The following is an 18,670-nucleotide window of genomic DNA, read 5'->3' as shown; positions in this document are numbered from 1 at the left end:
TAGAAGCACCTGTCCCCTGTGTCTCCAGGACAAGAAGCCTTTTACTGAGAGTTGAATGCGGAACCCAAGCTCTGTGTGCCATAAGGCTGATCATTCTCTTTCAGATACTGATATTGCTGTGACATGCTCTCTTTGCGACCACACTTCCTCTGGCCATCTGAAGGAGAATAAGATGATCCACAAGTCTTGGGATAAGCCCCCACCCCACCCCTTCCTCTGACACCCAAGGGGATTTACCCCCTCCCTCTCAATAAGGACCCAGTCTTACATTCATGGATGTCACTCCGTCCTTACCGTTGACGCACTGACTCGGCACAATGACCGATTCGGGCCCATTCAATGTCCGTCCGACCTGTTGTACTATGTACTACCAATGGAACGGTAATGGTTACTATCATACCCTTCCAAAATTGCAGTCTCTTCTTTCTCTCTTTTCTGTAACTTGTGTTGTATTGCAGGAATTTCATTTTTTGATGAATGTTTGTAGTTTCCTGGTTTCCAAGCCTTCTGCCAAAATCAGGATGGTCATTTCTGAGCCTTCTGTGGTGTCTCTACATTGGTCGATATGTAGATTGTTAGTTCTTGGGTTCCTTTTTATACTGCGCTGGAAGCAGTGGCCATTCCGACCTATGTAGACTCTGTGGTTATGATGAGCAATCTTTACCTCCCTCCAGACCAGTCTCCAACGCTTCCTGCTTTCTTGCTCTCCTTCGACACTTCCCTCCTCCTTTCCTTCTCCTTGAGGTTTTTAATGTCTATGACCCTCTGTAAGGTGGTACTGTACTGATAACCGGGGCAGGATTGTTGAAGATTTGCTGGCAGGGCTTGATTTCTGCCTCTACAACACCGGAGCCCTCGCACACTTTAGGGTGGCACATGGCACTTCCTTGTCCATTGGTTTTTCCATCTGTAGCCCTGGATTCCTCCCCTCTCTTCCATGGGGAGTTCATGATGATTTATGCAACAGTGATAGTCTTCTGATTGTCTTATTCTTTTCTTCAGCATCACTCACCTTCACCACTCTCAGGTAGGCCTTTAATAATGTGGATTGGGATGCCTTTTCCTCAGCTGCCACCTCAACAGCTACACGACTGCATTGATGAGTACATATGGAGCTTGTCCAATGCCATTCTCTTTTGGCAGCTGCTTCAGTGATTCCTTCTTCCTTGGGTTCTCCCCAAAGGAAGACTGCCCTTGGTTCCCCAAAACTGCAGCTATTAAAGACTGACTGTCCCCAAGCCCTCCAACACTGCAAATGGCACCCATCTCTCAACCACCTCATGGCCTTAAAAGCTTCATTCCTGGGCCTGTTATCTTATTAAATGCCAGAAACGGATTAGTTGGGAATGATATGTCTCTGCCATAGGACAGCATACACCCTCTTCACAGGTATCGCCAAAGATCAGTTGCATTTTTGGCCGCCATTCTCCTACAGGCATCAAGAGAATTTACCTGAATGTTGTTATCATCATCAGCCCAGACTCAGTGAACAGTGTGCTTGGCATTTCACCCAGGCCTTAGCACTGGTCCACTATCAGCTCACATTCCATATTGTGAAACGCAGTCTGGAATGACTCCCTTTACCTTTCATCTCCTGCCGCCTGGAGCCTTATAATGCCCCATTGAGTGTGTGGGAGCTCACCAGCACCCTTCCTTTCTACCCCGACATGGTTCCTACACCAAACCAGGTGCACAGACAAATGGTTCAACACTTATCCAGGGTGTATACGACCCGGGACAACCGGGAAATCTGGGAAAAACCCGGGAATTTTTTCATCCGGGAGAAAACCTGGGAATTTTTCGGAATTCCGGGAATTTTTCATTGTTTTAGCTTTCAGTTAAATTTTTGTAATTTTGACTTCAGAATTGATTATCAAGCAAAGTTATTGTACCCTGCTACTGGAGAATGATACAGCAGCAATAAAATATAAATGAGAGGGGAAAAAATAAAACTTTAGTGGCAAAGGAAATGTGCAATTTACAACAACAAAAAACCATGCACGCACAAGCGTCTGCAAAAGGCCGCAGGGCGCAGACTGTAATTCTTCGTAGCAATTAACTGCTTAGTAACCTTGCTGCATGCTATGAGCGTGACGTCACAACTGTTCACGTTAGGTTTGTTTGACCAATTGCCAGCGGTCTGTTGCACATGCGCATTTGACTCGCGTATAAGCAGTACCTTCTCCCGCTACTTGAAGTTTGGCTGTTAGCTGTATCGGTAGTAGCAACAGGCAGCCAGATGCAAACGAGAAAAATTTTTCTCGCGCGCCCTAGCTGCCGGATTCATGCTTGCAGAGTTGTCTGAGTTGTAGTGGGGAGGGGGTTAACCTCCACGTAACCCGTTTTTACGTTAAGTGATTTCGCTGCTTCTCTGTGTACAGCTCCCACGTCAAATGAAAACTAAATGGATTTCTGTGGCCGGGAGCTATCAAGTGAATTAAAATACATTCACATAATTACGGAGGGCAAAAATATATTATTAATGCCAGTTTTCTGATTTTATTTTATTTCCAAGTTAGTTGCAGTCAAGCATTAATTGCCTTGCAGAGCAGTGAGGTTATTTTTGCAAGTTTGCTAAAGAAACTTGGCTTTATTAATCTTTCCACCGAGGCAATCATTTTATTTGAAACGAAGTGTTTCATTCTACAGTACTGGCTAGTTCCAACTGTTCGCTGAATTTCAAGTGCACGTTATCATCTTCTGCCATATATGGCATTATGCCATAATAAAGGACCAAAAACGAGATCATTGAGTACTGGTACTCCAAGAAAATTTACATCCCAAAAACCACACTGAAAAGCTTAGTATCAGATGGGACCTACTTTATTGTGAATCTGGAAAAAAGCCAATTTGCGCTTCAAGCCGAATTATGCATTTTAGTATGGTTTACGAAATTCCGATGCTCTTTGGAGTAATCTCTGATGCCCTGTTTCTTTTATGGTGTAATGTTAGCTCTCTTAGTGCTTTATACACATGAACATACGGGATTCCTACACCACTGAAGTTGCACACGCACAATAATGCCTGTTTTCTGGCGCTCTCTGGCAACTGGTAAATCGAACCTATTTCTAACAGTCTCCGGATAGTATTGCGAACGGTGGTTAGAAAAGCGTTACTTTCAAAGTAAATTTCTTTTTACGCAAGATGAATTATGTTACGTGTGAGAAAGTGGGATGGATAGCTAAATCACAGAGCGTTCGAAACTGAACAGTTCGAGGACCAGCCACTTACAAGAATTTCGAGCCGAGACATCTATGTCATAATTTTAAATTAATCGGCACATTTGTGTGATGTGTCTTAAAGTATAACACACGCAAAAAAAGATCAATATTACATGTGAAAGCTTAACTTCTGTTGTAGTGTGTTAATCTTAGAGACTAATATTATATGTGAAAGCTTAGTTTTTCTTGTAGATATACGGTACTGTGTACATTAATGTAAATCTTTTTTTCCTCTTGCGTGTTCGCGCTATGTAACCAGTGATCTTGCTATTGGCTGGCTATAACACATGTCCTATGCTCTGAATAGCTGCTGTCATCGGCTGATGAGATCTCGTGGCTTGAGATATGACTTGCTTACAAAAGGACATCGCAACAACGGTTTCAACGCTCTGGAAACTAACGTGCTGTGTTTGGTGCAATTCAAATTTATACTTTCATAATACGAAAATATGCAGCGTATATGTTGCTGCAAATCAAAGGTCTTTCCAAAACTTCTCTCTCTCTCTTTTTTTTTTTCCCTCTCCAGGAAGTTCTACACGATTGTATAAAATGTAAAACCATTCAAAGGACTTTCCAAAACTTCTCTCTCTCTCTCTCTTTTTTTTTTTTCCCCCTCTCCAGGAAGTTCTACACGATTGTATAAAACGTAAAACCATTCAAAGGATTAATAAGTTTTACAGTTCCAAGGGAAAATCTATGGAAAACCTACTGTCACTTAGCACAGAAAGAGTGTCTTTTTGCCCGGGAAAAAGCATATTTTTTAAACGGGATATCCGGGATAAATCCGGGAATAATCCGGGAATTTTTTTTCCTTGTCCCCGTATACACTCTGTTATCGTTGACTAGCCAACGTCATAAACTTGTTCTTTTAAACTGACAGAGGAGTGAACGGGAATATTGTTCCCAGTGGTGAGAAAGTGACATTATTCCAGTTTTTAAATCAGGTAAAGCACTTCTCAGATGGACAGCTATTGTTTGATCAGTTTAACCAATGTCCTGTGCAAGTTACTTGAATATATGGTAGGTCAAACGCTGTATGCAATTCCTGGAGTGTGCTATCCGAGTGGCTTTTGACTGGCTTCAACACCTATTTGCAGTCTTCTTCAATCTGTATAAAGCTTATTATACTACATGGCACCACCGCATCCTTCCCACCTTACATGAGTAGAGCTTTCGTGGCCCCCTTCTGATTTTTATCTAGAACTTTCTTTCTTGTCATGCTTTTTAGATGCAGGCTGGTGCCTCCTGTAGTACCAACTATGAGCAATAAAGGGGACCTAGAGTTTGTTGAGGTCCTCCGTGTGGCCCCCTTGCAAGGACTCCATCATCCTTTACTGCCTCTGCATCAGCCATATTCAGCTGGCCATGGTCATTTCCTCCATCATGAGGATCCACCCTATTGTCGTGGTGCATGTTTGACAGTGGTTCACATTTTGCTGGACTGTTCCAACCTAGCAGCCCTGCAGCAGACTCTTAATCTTCCTAACTCACTACCCCTGATATTAGCGGACAAAGCCTCACCAGCTGACCTGATTTTATGGTTTATTTATGAAGGGGGGTTTTTACCACCATCTCTAAGGGAGAGTGCCTCAACCTTGTCAGCCCATTTAGAGGTTGGCAGGACACCCTGTTGCCTCCTCTGCCCCAAACGGGCAATGGCTGTCTGGGCTTGGTGGTCCACCTCAGCCCTTGTCCTACCCACTCTTTTGCTCTTCTTCTCCCTTCTTCCATGTTCTGTTTGACTTAGTGATCTTCCTCTGTTTTCCTGCGCTTCTCTCGCTGTGTTGTTGCTACTCGTTTCTGGGTGGAGTTTCTCTGGTAAATGGCAGAGGCTATGTTCCTCATCGTACTGTCTACTTTTTAGGGGCCTCTGGCTGCTCCCTGTATGGGGCACCTTGCCTACCTTTCTTACTTTACCAACTTGTCTTGTTCCTTGTTCCTTTCTTTAGGCATTGTTGACCTCCAGTAGACCATGGGGCTCTTTTCCTGGCGTTTCACACACTACGCCATTCTTTGATGTATACTTTTGTTAACTTGCCTGTTCCAGGTAAGAGGGACTCATGACCTTGTAATTTAACCCCGTAATCATTAAACCAATCAACCATTTCATCCAAATTAGGAAGGATCTTAAGGAAGTGTTACGTCAAAGTAATCGTCTGTACAATATGAAGACTTCTGCACTTTTCAAGTTGGCAAAAGACAATCTGTGATTGTGATGGGCTGGATCTACAGAATCATTGCTAGTGTGGCAAAGCCTACATTGGTCAGACAGCGCACACAGTGTGTGAAAGAGGCATTGAATATGATTGCTGTACTCGCATCTCTCAGCCCAGCAAGTCAGCTGCAGTTGAGAATTGTATCACCCAGGGCAGTCCGTGGATTATTCTGCCACAGAAATCTTGCCCTCGACAAGACACTTCTTGGTTTCAATTATTAGGGAATTGGTAGATGGAAGATCTTGGTAATCATGATGGTGGCTTTCAGTGAAGGTACGAGCATATGTAATAAGTTCACTGATACGTGAGCAGCTCGAAGACTTCTTAAGTGATAGAATCCAGTACGTTGTCCTCAATGGCGAGTGTTCATCAGGGACAAGGTTATCGTCGAGAGTGCCCTAGGGAAGTGTCATAGGACCACTGTTGTTCACTATGTACATTAATGATTTGGTGAACAGGGTGGACAGCAATCTGCATTATTGTATGGTAAGGTGTCAAAGTTGAGTGACTGTAAGATGATACAAGATGACTTAGACCAAATTTCTAGTTGGTGTGATGAATGGCAGCTAGCTCTAATTTGAAAAATGTAAGTTAATGTGGATGAGAAGGAAGAACAAACCTGTAATGCTAGGATAAAGTGTTAAGTGTCCTGCTTGTCACAGTCAGGTCATTTAAATATCTAGGCATAACGTTTGAAAGCGATATGAAATGGGATGAGCATGTGAGAACTGAGGTAGGGAAGGCAAATGGTTGACCTCAGTTTATAGGGAGAATTTTAGGAAAGGGTGGTTCACCTGTAAGGGAGACCACATCTAGGATGCTGGTTTGGCCTGTTCTTGAGTACTGCTCGAGTGCTTGGGACCCGTACCAGGTCAGATTAAAGGAAGGCATCAAAGCAGTTCAGAGTCGGGCTTTAAGATTGGTTTTCGGCGGTTTCGAACAACGTGTAAGCGTTACGGAGATGCTTTGGGAACTCGAATGGGAATCCCTGGAGGGAAGGTGATGTTCTTTTTTGAGAAACACTGTTGAGAAAATTTAGAGAATCAGCATTTGAAGCTGACTGACAAATTAATCTACTGCCACAAACATACATTGCATGCAAGGACCATGAGGATAAGATACAAGAAATTAGGAATTATATGCAGGCATATAGATAGTCATTTTTCCCTCTCTTTATTTGCGAGTGGAACAGGAAAGGAAATGACTAGTGGTGGTACAGGATATGCTCCGCCATGCAACTCACAGTGGCTTGTGGAGTATCGATACAGATGTAGAACTAGATGACTTGGGACCTGATGGTTTCTTTGATTTCTTCAGAAAGAAAACATTTTATGACTGAAGATATATCTGTGACAGTTAATAAAATTAATTTTGACATCTGAATTTTAACACTGCAAATGTGCATAGTATCACCATTATGCATGTGCCTGCTTGCCATAGATAAGAAATATTTTAAGAGGGCAAAAAACTCAACAGAGGTCATCCATTTAGTGGCTGCCCTTGTGTATGCATTCCATGCCAATATTTGTGTATAAATTTAGTGATATGAACTAGCATTCTCCAGTGCAAAACACTCACTCGAAGATGGCTGAATGGTTGTCATCTGATACATCTTGGGAAGAAGTCAATGTAATCTGGTTGCAGTCCTGAAATTTACAATTAGTCAAATTTAGCACAGTCACAGTTTTAATAATTTGTGTACAATGGGAATTATAGGTAATATTTACACACATTAAGAGATGAAGGTATTTTGTTTCAGTGCTTTATCAGAATTCTTGAACTAGCTTTTATATTGGGTTTTATTTTGGTGGACAGATTTTTAGGAAAAAAAATTATCCTGCATTTTCTTTTAGAGCCTGCCAATATTATTCTAGAAACATATCTCAAATATTTAATTAATTGCAATATTATTCTTGGAATTGTATGCATTTCTACAGATTGGTAATACTGGGTTTTTGCATTTTATATTTCTTATATTTTTGAATTGCAATATTTTCTAAGCTGAAAAATTTTGAATGAGGTTGAAGTGCTCTTTTTACAGTGGAAAGTTACTGCTTTAAAAGAACCTGTGTCAATCCTGTAACTGGGTGTATAGGCTCCGGGAAAAACCTGAGAATTTTTTTATCTGGGAGAAAACAAGGAGAAACATGTAAATTTTCTAGAATTCCAGGTTAGTTAAATTTTTGACTGGTAAGAACTGATAAAAAGCAAAATGTGTAAAATAGGACGAAGACTATGGAATACTTCATAACAGCAAACTGCTTTTGATGAGCGTAATGTCACAGCTGTTTACATTAAGCTCGTTTTGAGCAGTTGCCAGTGGGCTCATGCACATGTGCAGTTGAGTCACATATGAGCAATGCCTTCTCTTGCTTCTGGCTACTTGAAGTGTGGCTGCAGAAGTAGCAAGAACCACAGAAAAACTTTTCTGGAGCACCCAAGCTGCCAGATTCATGCAAGCGCAGAGTGGTCCTGGTTTTAGTGGGGAGAGGGGGATAGTGCTGTTTCCTGATGTCCAATTTCATCTTTGTTTACAGTTCACACGTCAAATGAAAACAAAACGTATTTCTGTGGCAGGAGCTATTGAGTGAATTAAAATATATTCACATACTTACAGAAGACTGTTATTAGTTTCAGTTTTCTGATTTTATTTTATTTCCACGGTTATGGCAGTCAAGCATTAATCGCTGTGTGCAACAATGAAGTTATTTTTGTCCATTTGCTAAATAAATGTGGCTTTTGTTAATCTTTTCTGCAGATGCAATAAATTTAAAAGAAATAGTGTGTTACATTCCACACTATTGGCTAGTTTCAACTGTTCACTGAATTTCAAGTGCACATTTTCATCTTCTGGCATGTACAGCATTATGTCATTATAAAGAATCAAACATGAGACACTACAGTATTGGTACTACAAGAAAATTTGCATCCCAAAAAGCACACTGAAAAGCTTAATATCAGGTTGGGGCCTACTTCACTGTGAATCTGGACATATGAATGTGTCCTTTAAGTCAAATTATGCATTTTAGTATGGTTTATGAAATGCCTATGCTGTTCAAGTATCCTCTGATATCTTTTTTCCCTTCATGTAAGATTCTTTATGCTATATGTGTACGAACATACGGGCTTCTTACATCATCATAGGTGCCCTCGTGCTGTAACACCTGTTTTCTGGTAGCTGCTGAAACAAACCCATGTCTAAGATGTCATGGGAAAAATATTGCGAATGGTTCTTTGAAAAGCATTATTTTCAAAGAAAATTTTCTTTTGCACAATATGAACTATGTTACATGTGGGAATGTGCAATGAATTTCTGAAATCACAGAGCATTTGACTCTCATTTAAAACTTAAAACATTCAAGACTAGCCACTTAGCATAATTTTGAACCCAGAAGACCAGACATTAATGCCATTGTTTAAAATTTTACTGGCATATATGTGTGATTTATCTTAAAGTGTAACACACACTAAAAAGACCAATGTTACATGTGGAAGCTTAGCTTTTCTTGTAGCTATACTACATACATTAATTTAAACCATTAACTATTCCTATTTGTGCATTCACACTACTTAACAGTGATGTTGCTATTGGCTGACATCTCCCCACCCCTGCAGGTCCATAGGTTAAAATAGGCCCGAGGTATTCCTGCCCGTCGTACGAGGCAACTAAAAGGAGTTTCACACGTTGCGGCCTTTATGTGATGGTCCCCTGTAGGCTTTGACCTCTATTTTTCAAAATTTTCTCGAAAAGCGACCCAGTTGGGGAAGGGCGTCTTACATGGTGCATTGAGATCTGTAGCCCACTTTTTCATCATTTGCGTTGCAGTCATGCTCATTCTGCATCTCTTGGGTGAGGACACCTTCCTGGGTACGTTTTCTACCATGCACTATGCAGTGTCACTTTCTGTGCCGACGATGACCATGGACTTCTTTGCACCTCATATCCAGCATGGAAGTCGGTCTCTTGCAGTGGAGCCACCATGTACCCTGTTGGTTGTAGCCCCCTGACAACACAGGGATCGCTCTGCTGATGCCTGCATCATTTACTCCCCACATATGCAGAGGGGTAGATGCCCATGCCCCTGGGGCATCGGGACTCCCGGCAATGGCCATCCTGCCAGGTGGCCTTTGCTGTGGCTGGGTGGCACCCGTGGGGAGGTCCCCTGGTTGGAGTGGGTGGCATCAGGGCAGATGACACACGATGAAGCGTAGTCTTATCATCTCTTGCTGGTGGTGAAACACCAGCAGTCTCTAAGCGACCACAAGATCAATTAAACGCACAGAAGTACGACCCCAAATCGTTCCCCTCCCTGGCCCCACCATGGGAGGAACGTCAGGCTAAGGATGACAGTGGATCTTATTCGCCCCCAGTACCTTGTATGTTCGAGAGCTGATGGGGAATCTTTCATGACGATGAAGCCTCAGTTCTTTGTTGACCATTTAGAGGACAAGTTTGGGAACATGGAGGGCTTGTCCAAATTGAGATCTGGGTCAGTCTCGATCAAAACAGCATCCTCTGCCCAGTCGCTGGACTTACTCACTTGTCACAAGCTGGGGGATGTTTCTGTAACAATTACGCCCCATAAGAGCTTAAATATGGTCCAGGGTATCATATTTCACAAGAGACCTTCTTTTGCAGTCTAACGATGAGCTACGTGCCAATTTAGAGCGGCGAGGTGTACATTTCGTTCTCCCATCTATCGACTGGAGAGCACATGACGACCTGTGTGGTAGTGACCATTTCTCCATCTTCCTGTCACTGCCCCAGCGTCAGGCACACGGGCGCCTGCCCAGATGGGATTTGAACAAGGCGGACTGGGGAACTTTCACCTCTGCTGTCATCATTGAATCTCCCCCACACGGTAACATCAATGTGATTTTTGAGCAGGTAACTAGCACAATTGTTTCTGTGGCAGAAAATGTGATCCCTCGCCTTCCAGGGTGCCCGAGGTGTAAGGCAGTCCCCTGGTGGTCGCCGGAAGTCGCTGAAGCAATTGAGAAGCGTCGACGAGCTCTACAGCAGCATAAGCGGCACCCTTCCCTGGAGCACCTCATAGCCTTTAAATGGCTCCATGCCCGTGTTCGCTACCTTATCAAACAACAGAAGGAGTAGTGTTGGGAGAGATATGTCTCCACCACTGGGTGCCATATGCCACCTTCTCAAGTCTGAGCAAAGATCAAACATCTTTTCAGGTACCAAGCCCCAACAGCTGTCCCCGGTGTTAGCATAAATGGCCACACACTGTCAGGTGGCTTGCGTAGTATGGATGTAGATGTAGATGTTATATACCAAAGCAAACGCCATTGCTGAGCACTTTGCGCGAGCCTCTGCATCAGAGAATTACCCCCCAGCCTTTCGCACACTCGAACAATGGCTGGAAGGGAAAGTCCTCTCATTCACTACATGCTGCAGTGAGTCCTATAACGCCCCATTTACAGAGTTGGAGCTCCTCAGTGCCCTTGCACATTGCCCCGACACAGATCCTGGGCCTGATTGCATCCACAGGCAGATGATTAAACATCTCTCATCTGACTACAAGCGACATCTTCTCGTCATCTTCAACCGTATCTGGTGCGATAGTGTCTTTCCATCGCAGTGGCAGGAGAGCACCATCACCCTGGTGCTCAAACCCGGTAAAAACCCGCTTGATGTGGATAGCTATTAGCCCATCAACCTCACCAATGTTGTTTGCAAGCTGCTGGAACGTATGGTATGTCAGCGGTTGGGTTGGGTTCTGGAGTCACGTGCCTTGCTGGCTCCATGTCAGGGTGGCTTCCACCAGGGTGGCTCTACCACTGATAATGTTGTGTCCGTCAAGTCTGCCATCCGAACAGCCTTTTCCAGACATCAACACCTGATTGCCATCTTTTTTGACTTACGTAAAGCATACGACACGACTTGGTGACATCATATCCTTGCCGCATTGTATGAGTGTGGTCTCTGGGGACCACTCTCGATTTTTATGCAAAACTTCCTGTCGCTCCGTACTTTCCATGTCCACATTGATGACTCCCATAGTTCCATCCATATCCAGGAGAATGGAGTTCCGCAGTGCTCTGTATTGAGGGTCTCTCTATTTTTAGTGGCCATTAACGGTCTAGCAGCAGCTGTCGGGCCCATCGTCTCACCTTCTCTGTATGCAGATGATTTCTGCTTTTCGTACTGCTGCCGCAGTACTGTTGTTGCTGAGCGGCGCCTCCAGGGAGCCATCCACAAGGCGCAGTCATGGGCTCTAGCCCACGGCTTCCAGGTTTCAGCCACAAAGTTGTATGTCATGCACTTCTGTCGGCGTCATACTGTTCATCTGGAACCCGCACTTTACCTAAATGACGATCCACTCACTGTAGTGGGGACATACAAATTCCTAGGACTGGTTTTCAGCGCTCGATTGACTTGGCTGCCTCATCTTCGTCAGCTTAAGCAGAAGTGCTGGCTGCACCTCAATGCCCTCTGTTGCCTGAGCAACATCAGTTGGGTTGCAGATCACTGTACGCTGGTGCAGCTCTACAGAGCCCTTGTCCAATCCTGAATTGACTATGGGAGTGTGGATTATGGTTTGGCAGTGTCTTCAGGATTGCATTTACTCGACCCTGTGCACCACTGTGGGGTTCAATTAGCGACAGGAGCTTTTAGGACGAGTCCGTTGACCAGGGTACTGGTGGAGGCTGGTGTCCCTCCACTGCAGATCAGACGTGCGCAACTGCTCGTCAGTTACACAGCACACATTCATAGTTCCCCTGAGCATGCGAATTACGCCGCAGCAGTCAAACTCCCGCATCGGCAGCCCAGATCAGAGCTAACAATTGCGGTTCGCGTGCAGTCCCTTCTCTCCGAACTGGAGGCCTTCCCTTTGCCACCTCTACTTGCTGTCCATTCACGTATGCCTCCGTGGTGTACGCCTTGGCCGCAGCTTCGTCTGGAGCTTTTGCATGGCCCTAAGGACTCTCCGCTGTCACTTCCTCTCGATTCTTGACGTGTTCTAGGGCTCTGAAGTGGTTTACACCGATGGCTCAATGGCTGATGGTCACGTAGGCTTCGCATATGTTCGTGGAGGACATATTGAGCAGCATTCCTTGCCAGTTGGCTGCAGTGTTTTCACTGCAGAGCTGGCGGCCATATCTCGTGCTTTTGAGTACATCCACTCATGCCCTAGCGAGTCATTTCTCCTGTGTACTGACTCATTGAGCAGCCTATAAGCTATCGACCAGTGTTACCCTCGCCATCCTCTGGTAGCGTCCATTCAGGAATCCATCTATGCCCTGGAACAGTCCCGCCGTTCTGTGGTGTTTGTGTGGACCCCAGGACACGTCGGAATCCCCAGCAATGAACTCGCCGACAGCCTGGCCAAACAGGCGACGCGGAAACCACTTCTGGAGATAGGCATCTCTGAAGCTGACCTGTGTTCTGTCTTACACCACAGGGTTTTCCGGCTTTGGGAGGTGGATTGGCACAACAGCACACATAACAAACTGTCTGTCATTAAGGAGATTACGAATGTGTGGAAGTCTTCCATGCAGGTCTCTCGCAGGGAATCAGTTGTCCTTCGCCGGCTCCGCATTGGCAATACGTGGCTAACACATGGTTATCTACTCCATCACAAGGGCCCACCTCAGTGTTGCTGTGGCTTCCAAATGACAGTTGTCCACCTCTTGTTGGACTGCCCACTTTTAGCCGCTCTGCGGCAGACTTTTTAACTTTCCCATCACCCTGCCTTCGGTGTTGGGCAGCAGCTTTAGTTTTACGTTTTAGCTGTGAGAATGGGTTTTATACTTCTATGTAGGTTTTAGCACATGTCCTTTGTCCCTCTGTGTCCTCCACCCTAGTGCTTTTAGTGTGGAGGTTTTAATGTGTTGCAGAGTGGCTGGCTTTCCCTTTTTATTCTCGTGGTTGGCCAGCCACTGTAATCTGCTTTCATGTGTTACTCTCTTCTGTTTCTAGCATCTCTCTGTTGTTTTCTTGTCCTCTTTTGTTTCTTTTAGTGTTTGTTGCCTTCCCTTCATTCTTTTGGCTTTTCCTTTTGGCATTATTTTATTAAGAACAAGGGACTGATGAACTCGTAGTTTGGTCCCTTCTCCCTCCTTTAAACCAACCAATCAACCATTGGCTGACATCATATGTCCTATGCTCTGAATATCTGCTGTAATTGACTGACAAGATCACGTGACATGAGCTATGATTGGCTTACAATAGTGCATTGCAATTTCTGTTTCAGTGCTTTGGAAACTAACGGGCTGTGTGGAATTCGAATTTTGGCTTACAGTAGTGCATTGCAATCTGTTTCAGTGCTTGGGAAACTAAGATGCTGCATTTGGCGGAATTTGAATTTATACTTATGTAATACAAAAATATGCAGTATTTTGTAACGCAAAAATACGCAGTGTTTCTTAAGGTGAAAATACGCAGCGTACATGTTGCTGCACATCAGATGTCTTTCCAAAACATGTTTCTTTATCCCTTGCCAAATTTTGTTTTCTGAAGTGCCGGGAAGTTCTCACTGCTGTATAAAACCTTCACCATTCAAAGGATTGATTTTTTACAGTTCTGAGGGAAAGCACACTGCCGCTTATAATGGAAAATGTGTATTTTCACCTTGGAAGATGTGCGTTTTCATGTGTGTGTGTGTGGGGGGGGGGGGGGGGGGTAGTGCCTTTTTAACCGGGAGATCTGAGAAATTTTTGTTGTTGTCTGTGTATACACCCTGTGTAACCAGTGCAACCAAAAGTTAAAGTAAGATCAAATTTCGTGTACTTTTTTTTTATCATCTTAGATGTTACAGTGCATTCTACTGAGACTGTTTGTTTTGTAGTACTCAGCAAAATATACATTCCCATCTACACTATGAGAATCAGAAAAATATAGCTTGTTAAATGATTTCTACTACTGTTTATAGATTTGATAAGATGAAGAGAAAACTACTGCAGCTACACTAGGATGAGGGGTTGTGTCATATGGAATGGGCAATGGATGAAAATAGAGGTGGGATGAGAAAAAGGCTTGGGAAGAGTGAGTGGCAGCTGGGAGGGTGAGGCAGCAGGTGCATGGGACAGGAATGTGACATGGGTACTGGCACCGGTGAGTACTTGCAATCCATTATGGTGATGGTGTTGGAGAAGTCAATAGGGAGGGGGAGACAGAACAGAGGAATGAGGGGCTGTGAGGAAGAGGGTGCGAGTGCAAGATGGGTGAATCTGTGTCATAGGGGAGGTTGGAAGTGGTGTGAGGCAGGGGGCTGGAGGAATTTTGAGACCAGGAGTATTAAGAGAATGAAGGTTGTGTTGTAGCAGAGTGCCATGAAGCGTAAAGTTAGATAGGGACAGTTAGTATGTAGTGCTTGTGATATTTTCATCTCAGTGCATCCTACATCTACAGCTACATCTTCAAGACTACTCTGCAGTTCTCAGTTAAGTGCCCGGCAGTGTTCATCAAACCACCTTTGGGTTATTTCTCTAGCGTTCCACTCTTGACAGTAGCATTGGGAAAAAATGAACCCTTAAAACTTTCTGCATGCACTCCGATTTCTCTTAGTTTATTATGATCATCATTTCTCCCTGGGTAGGTTGGTACCAATAAAATAATTTCACATTCAGAGGAGAAAACTAGTGATTGAAATTTTGAGAAAATATCTCACCAAATGAGAAGCTCCTTCGTTTTAATGATTGATACCCCATTTTGGTTATCATATCTGTGACACTCTCTCCTTTGTTGTTGTTGTCTTCAGTCCAAAGACTGGTTTGATGCAGCTCTCCATGCTACTCCATCATGAGCAAGCCTCTTCATCTCCAAATAACTACTACACCCTACATCCTTCTCAACCTGCTTAGTATATTCATCTCTTGGTCTCCCTCTACGATTTGTATCCTCCAACCTTCCCTCCATTACTGAATTGGTGATCCCTTGATGCCTCAGAATGTGTCCTATCTAGTCAGGTTGTGCCACAAATTCCTCTTTTCTCTGATTCTATTCACTATCTCCTCATTAGTTAATGATCTACCCATCTGATCTTCAGCATTCTTCTGTAGCACCACGTTTCAAAAGCTTCTATTCTCTCCTTGTCTAAACTATTCATCATCCATGTTTCACTTCCATACATGACTACGCTCCATACAAATACTTCAGAATGGACTTCCTGATGACATTTAAATCTATACTCAATGTTAACAAATTTCTCTTCTTCAGAAACAATTTCCTTGCTATAGCCAGTCTACATTTTATATCCTCCCTACTTTGACCATTATCAGTTATTTTGTGTCCCAGATAGCAACACTCATCTAATACTTTAAGTGACTCATTGCCTAATCTAATTCCCTCAGCACCACCTGATTTAACTGGACTACACCCCATTATCCTCACTTTACTTTTGATGATGATCATCTCATATCCTCCTTTCAAGACACTGTCCATCCATTCAATTGCTCTTCCAAGTCCTTTGCTGTCTCTGCCGGAATTACAGTGTTGTTAACAAACCTCAAAGTTTTTATTTCTTCTCCATGGATTTTAATTCGTACTCCAAATTTTCCTTTTGTTTCCTTTACTGCTTCCTTAATATACAGCTTGTGTAACATCCGGGATAGGCTGCAACCTTGTCTCACTCCCTTCTCAATCACTGCTTCCCTTCTGTGCCCCTCGACTCTTAACTGCCATCTGGTTTCAATACAAGTTGTAAATAGCCTTTCACTCCCTATATTTTACCCCTGAAACCTTCAGAATTTGAAAGAGAGTATTACAGTCAACATTGTCAAAGGCTTTCTCTAAGTCCACAAATGCTAGAAATGTAGGTTAACTATTTTTTAAGATAAGTTTTTTGGGTCAGAATTGCCTTGCATGTTCCAACATTTCTGTGGTATCGAAACTGATCTTCCTCGAGGTCAGCTTCTACTAACTTTTTTCATTTGTCTGTAAAGAATTTGTGTTGATATTTTGCAGCTGTGACTTATTAAAATGATAGTTTGGTGATTTTCACACCTGCCAACACCTGCTTTCTTTGGGATTGGAATTATTATATTCTTCTTAACATCTGAGGGTGTTTTGCCTGTCTCATACATTTTGCTCAGCAAATGGAAGAGTTTTTGCATGGCTGGCTCACCCAAGGCTATCAGTAGTTCTAATGAAATGTTGTCTATTCCCAGGGCCTTGTTTCGACTTAAGTCTTTCAATACTCTGTCACATTCTTGACGCATTATCATATCTTCCATTTCATCTTCATCTACGTCCTCTTCCATTTACATAATATTGCCCCCTCTCCCTTATTTCATGATAATACAAAATGAGTTGCCATTCTTAGGACTTTATCACTGTCCATCAGTTGTGTCTGGTAAGAGCACCATGCTGCACAATACTACTCTAGCAGAGGACAGAGTAATGTAATGTAGATAGTCTTGTTAGTAGACCTGTTGCATCTTAAGTGTTTTGCCAGTTAAACACAATCTTTGGTTTGCCTTCCATGCAACATTATTTGACCATTGGAATTTAATTTGTTCGCAAATGTAATTCCTAGATATTTAGTTATCTTGACAGATTTGTTATCATGTAACTGAACTGAAAACTGAAATTTCGTTTAACACTCTTGTGAATGACCTAACAATTTTCCATATTTTGAGGCAGCTGCTACCTTCCACACCATACAGATATCATGTCTAAATCATTCTGCAATTATTTTTGATCTTCTGAATCCCCCCCCCCTTTTTCTTTCTTTCTTTCTTACCCTTTTTGGTTGAAGGACTGCTCTGAGATTTCCCCCTGATCTCTGCTGACTTTTAACTAACTTATTTTAACAGTTAAATAATGAAGTAAGTTATCATATCACATATGCCACTCACATTATCAAGGTTGCTTGACACTTGTATGGGAGTTGTCATACAGATTTAATTAGTAGAAAAATACTTCATAATGAGTTCTTTGTTGTTTGAAGGTCAACATCTACAGTCCTGGTACACATTGAAATCCTCACACTGTAGTGCCATAGCATAACATGAGAGGAACCAAAATAAAATGGCAGTACCCATCCCAATTTTATCAGAGTGCTGTGCCATTTTCTTTTGGCTCCTCCGACAATGTGTACCAGTACTGTGATTTGAGAATATCAATGTGCACTAGGACCGCAGACGTATACTTGTAAACAAATAATAAAATAATTATGTAGCTTTTTTTTTTTAAAGATGATAATTGAAACTTTGACTAGCACTCATACAATAGCTTTAGTTTACTATAATGATTTCTTGAATTTTTATGTTAAAAGGTAACTCCCAAGTGATTCAGATTATTAATATATCAGAATTACTTGTGATGGTTAAAGGGTAATAATTAATAATTTAATTTGATTAATAAAATCCGAAGTGAAGTGTTTCAGTAGTAAAAAGGCACACATTAGGAAATATAGACCAAAGTATCAGAAAAAATATTTACTGTGTATTATTTCTTGCAGATGATCGTTGTTAGTGCAGAAACTTACAAAGGTGGCTTAAAAGTCAATGATTTACGAAGAGAGAATGGATTATCACAATTAGACATACACACAGTTGAACTATTGGAACCATTGTGTGGAGTAAGCCATCCAGAAGAAGAGTTAAAAATAAGCTCAAGCAATGAAAGGATGAGACTTCTAGGGACACAGCTGAAACCACCTGAGGTTTGTAAATTTTTATTCTGCAGTGGTTTTAGGTAATATCAGAAATTGTGGATAACTATCAGACTATAACAGCCTCAATCGTCAGTTGAACCAGAATTTTTTTTTTCCTTGTCACGTATCAGTTATATAACTTCTAGCAATGATTTGTTAATGTAAAAAATCCCAAGATCCACAGTGCTTCTTCCCTTTACCGCCTCTTTTCTCCACTCACGCATGTACCCCTCCGTGGTGCATCTCTCGACCACAGCTCTGCCTTGATCTCTCCATCAATTCAAAGGATTCAATCCCTCCTAAGGCCCTTCGCCACCAATTCTACTGTCTCCTCAGTTCATTCCAGGGTTCAGAAGTGATTTATACTGATGGCTCCATGGTTGCTGGTCACACTGGTCATGCTTACACCTATGCGAGACAAATGGAACTTAGTTCCTTGCCAGATGGCTTTAGTGTTTTTACTGCAGAATTGGTAGCCATCGTGTGTGCTCTGGACCCTGTCCACTTCTGCTCAAGACTGTCCTTCACTATCTGTAATGACTCCTTGAGCAGTTTGCACGCTATCGTCCAGTGCTTCCCTCGCCACCCGTTCGTGTCATGAGCTATCCAGGACTCC

The 18,670-nt window shown here is 42.8% G+C and overlaps 1 protein-coding gene across 1 annotated transcript in view; it reads left to right on the top strand.

Annotated features, from left to right (window-relative positions):
* The window catches only part of LOC126175704 (bifunctional coenzyme A synthase), a 121,815-nt gene that overhangs the window by 28,831 nt on the left and 74,314 nt on the right, over window positions 1-18,670 (top strand). Inside the window, exon 3 of the mRNA XM_049922639.1 lies at window positions 17,860-18,063. Within this exon, the coding sequence (XP_049778596.1) occupies window positions 17,860-18,063 (204 nt within the window). The remainder of the gene's footprint in view (window positions 1-17,859; window positions 18,064-18,670) is intronic.

The sequence above is a fragment of the Schistocerca cancellata genome, chromosome 3, assembly GCF_023864275.1.
Source record: "Schistocerca cancellata isolate TAMUIC-IGC-003103 chromosome 3, iqSchCanc2.1, whole genome shotgun sequence".
Classification (NCBI taxonomy): domain Eukaryota; kingdom Metazoa; phylum Arthropoda; class Insecta; order Orthoptera; family Acrididae; genus Schistocerca; species Schistocerca cancellata.
This window is presented reverse-complemented; position numbering and strand designations above follow the sequence as displayed.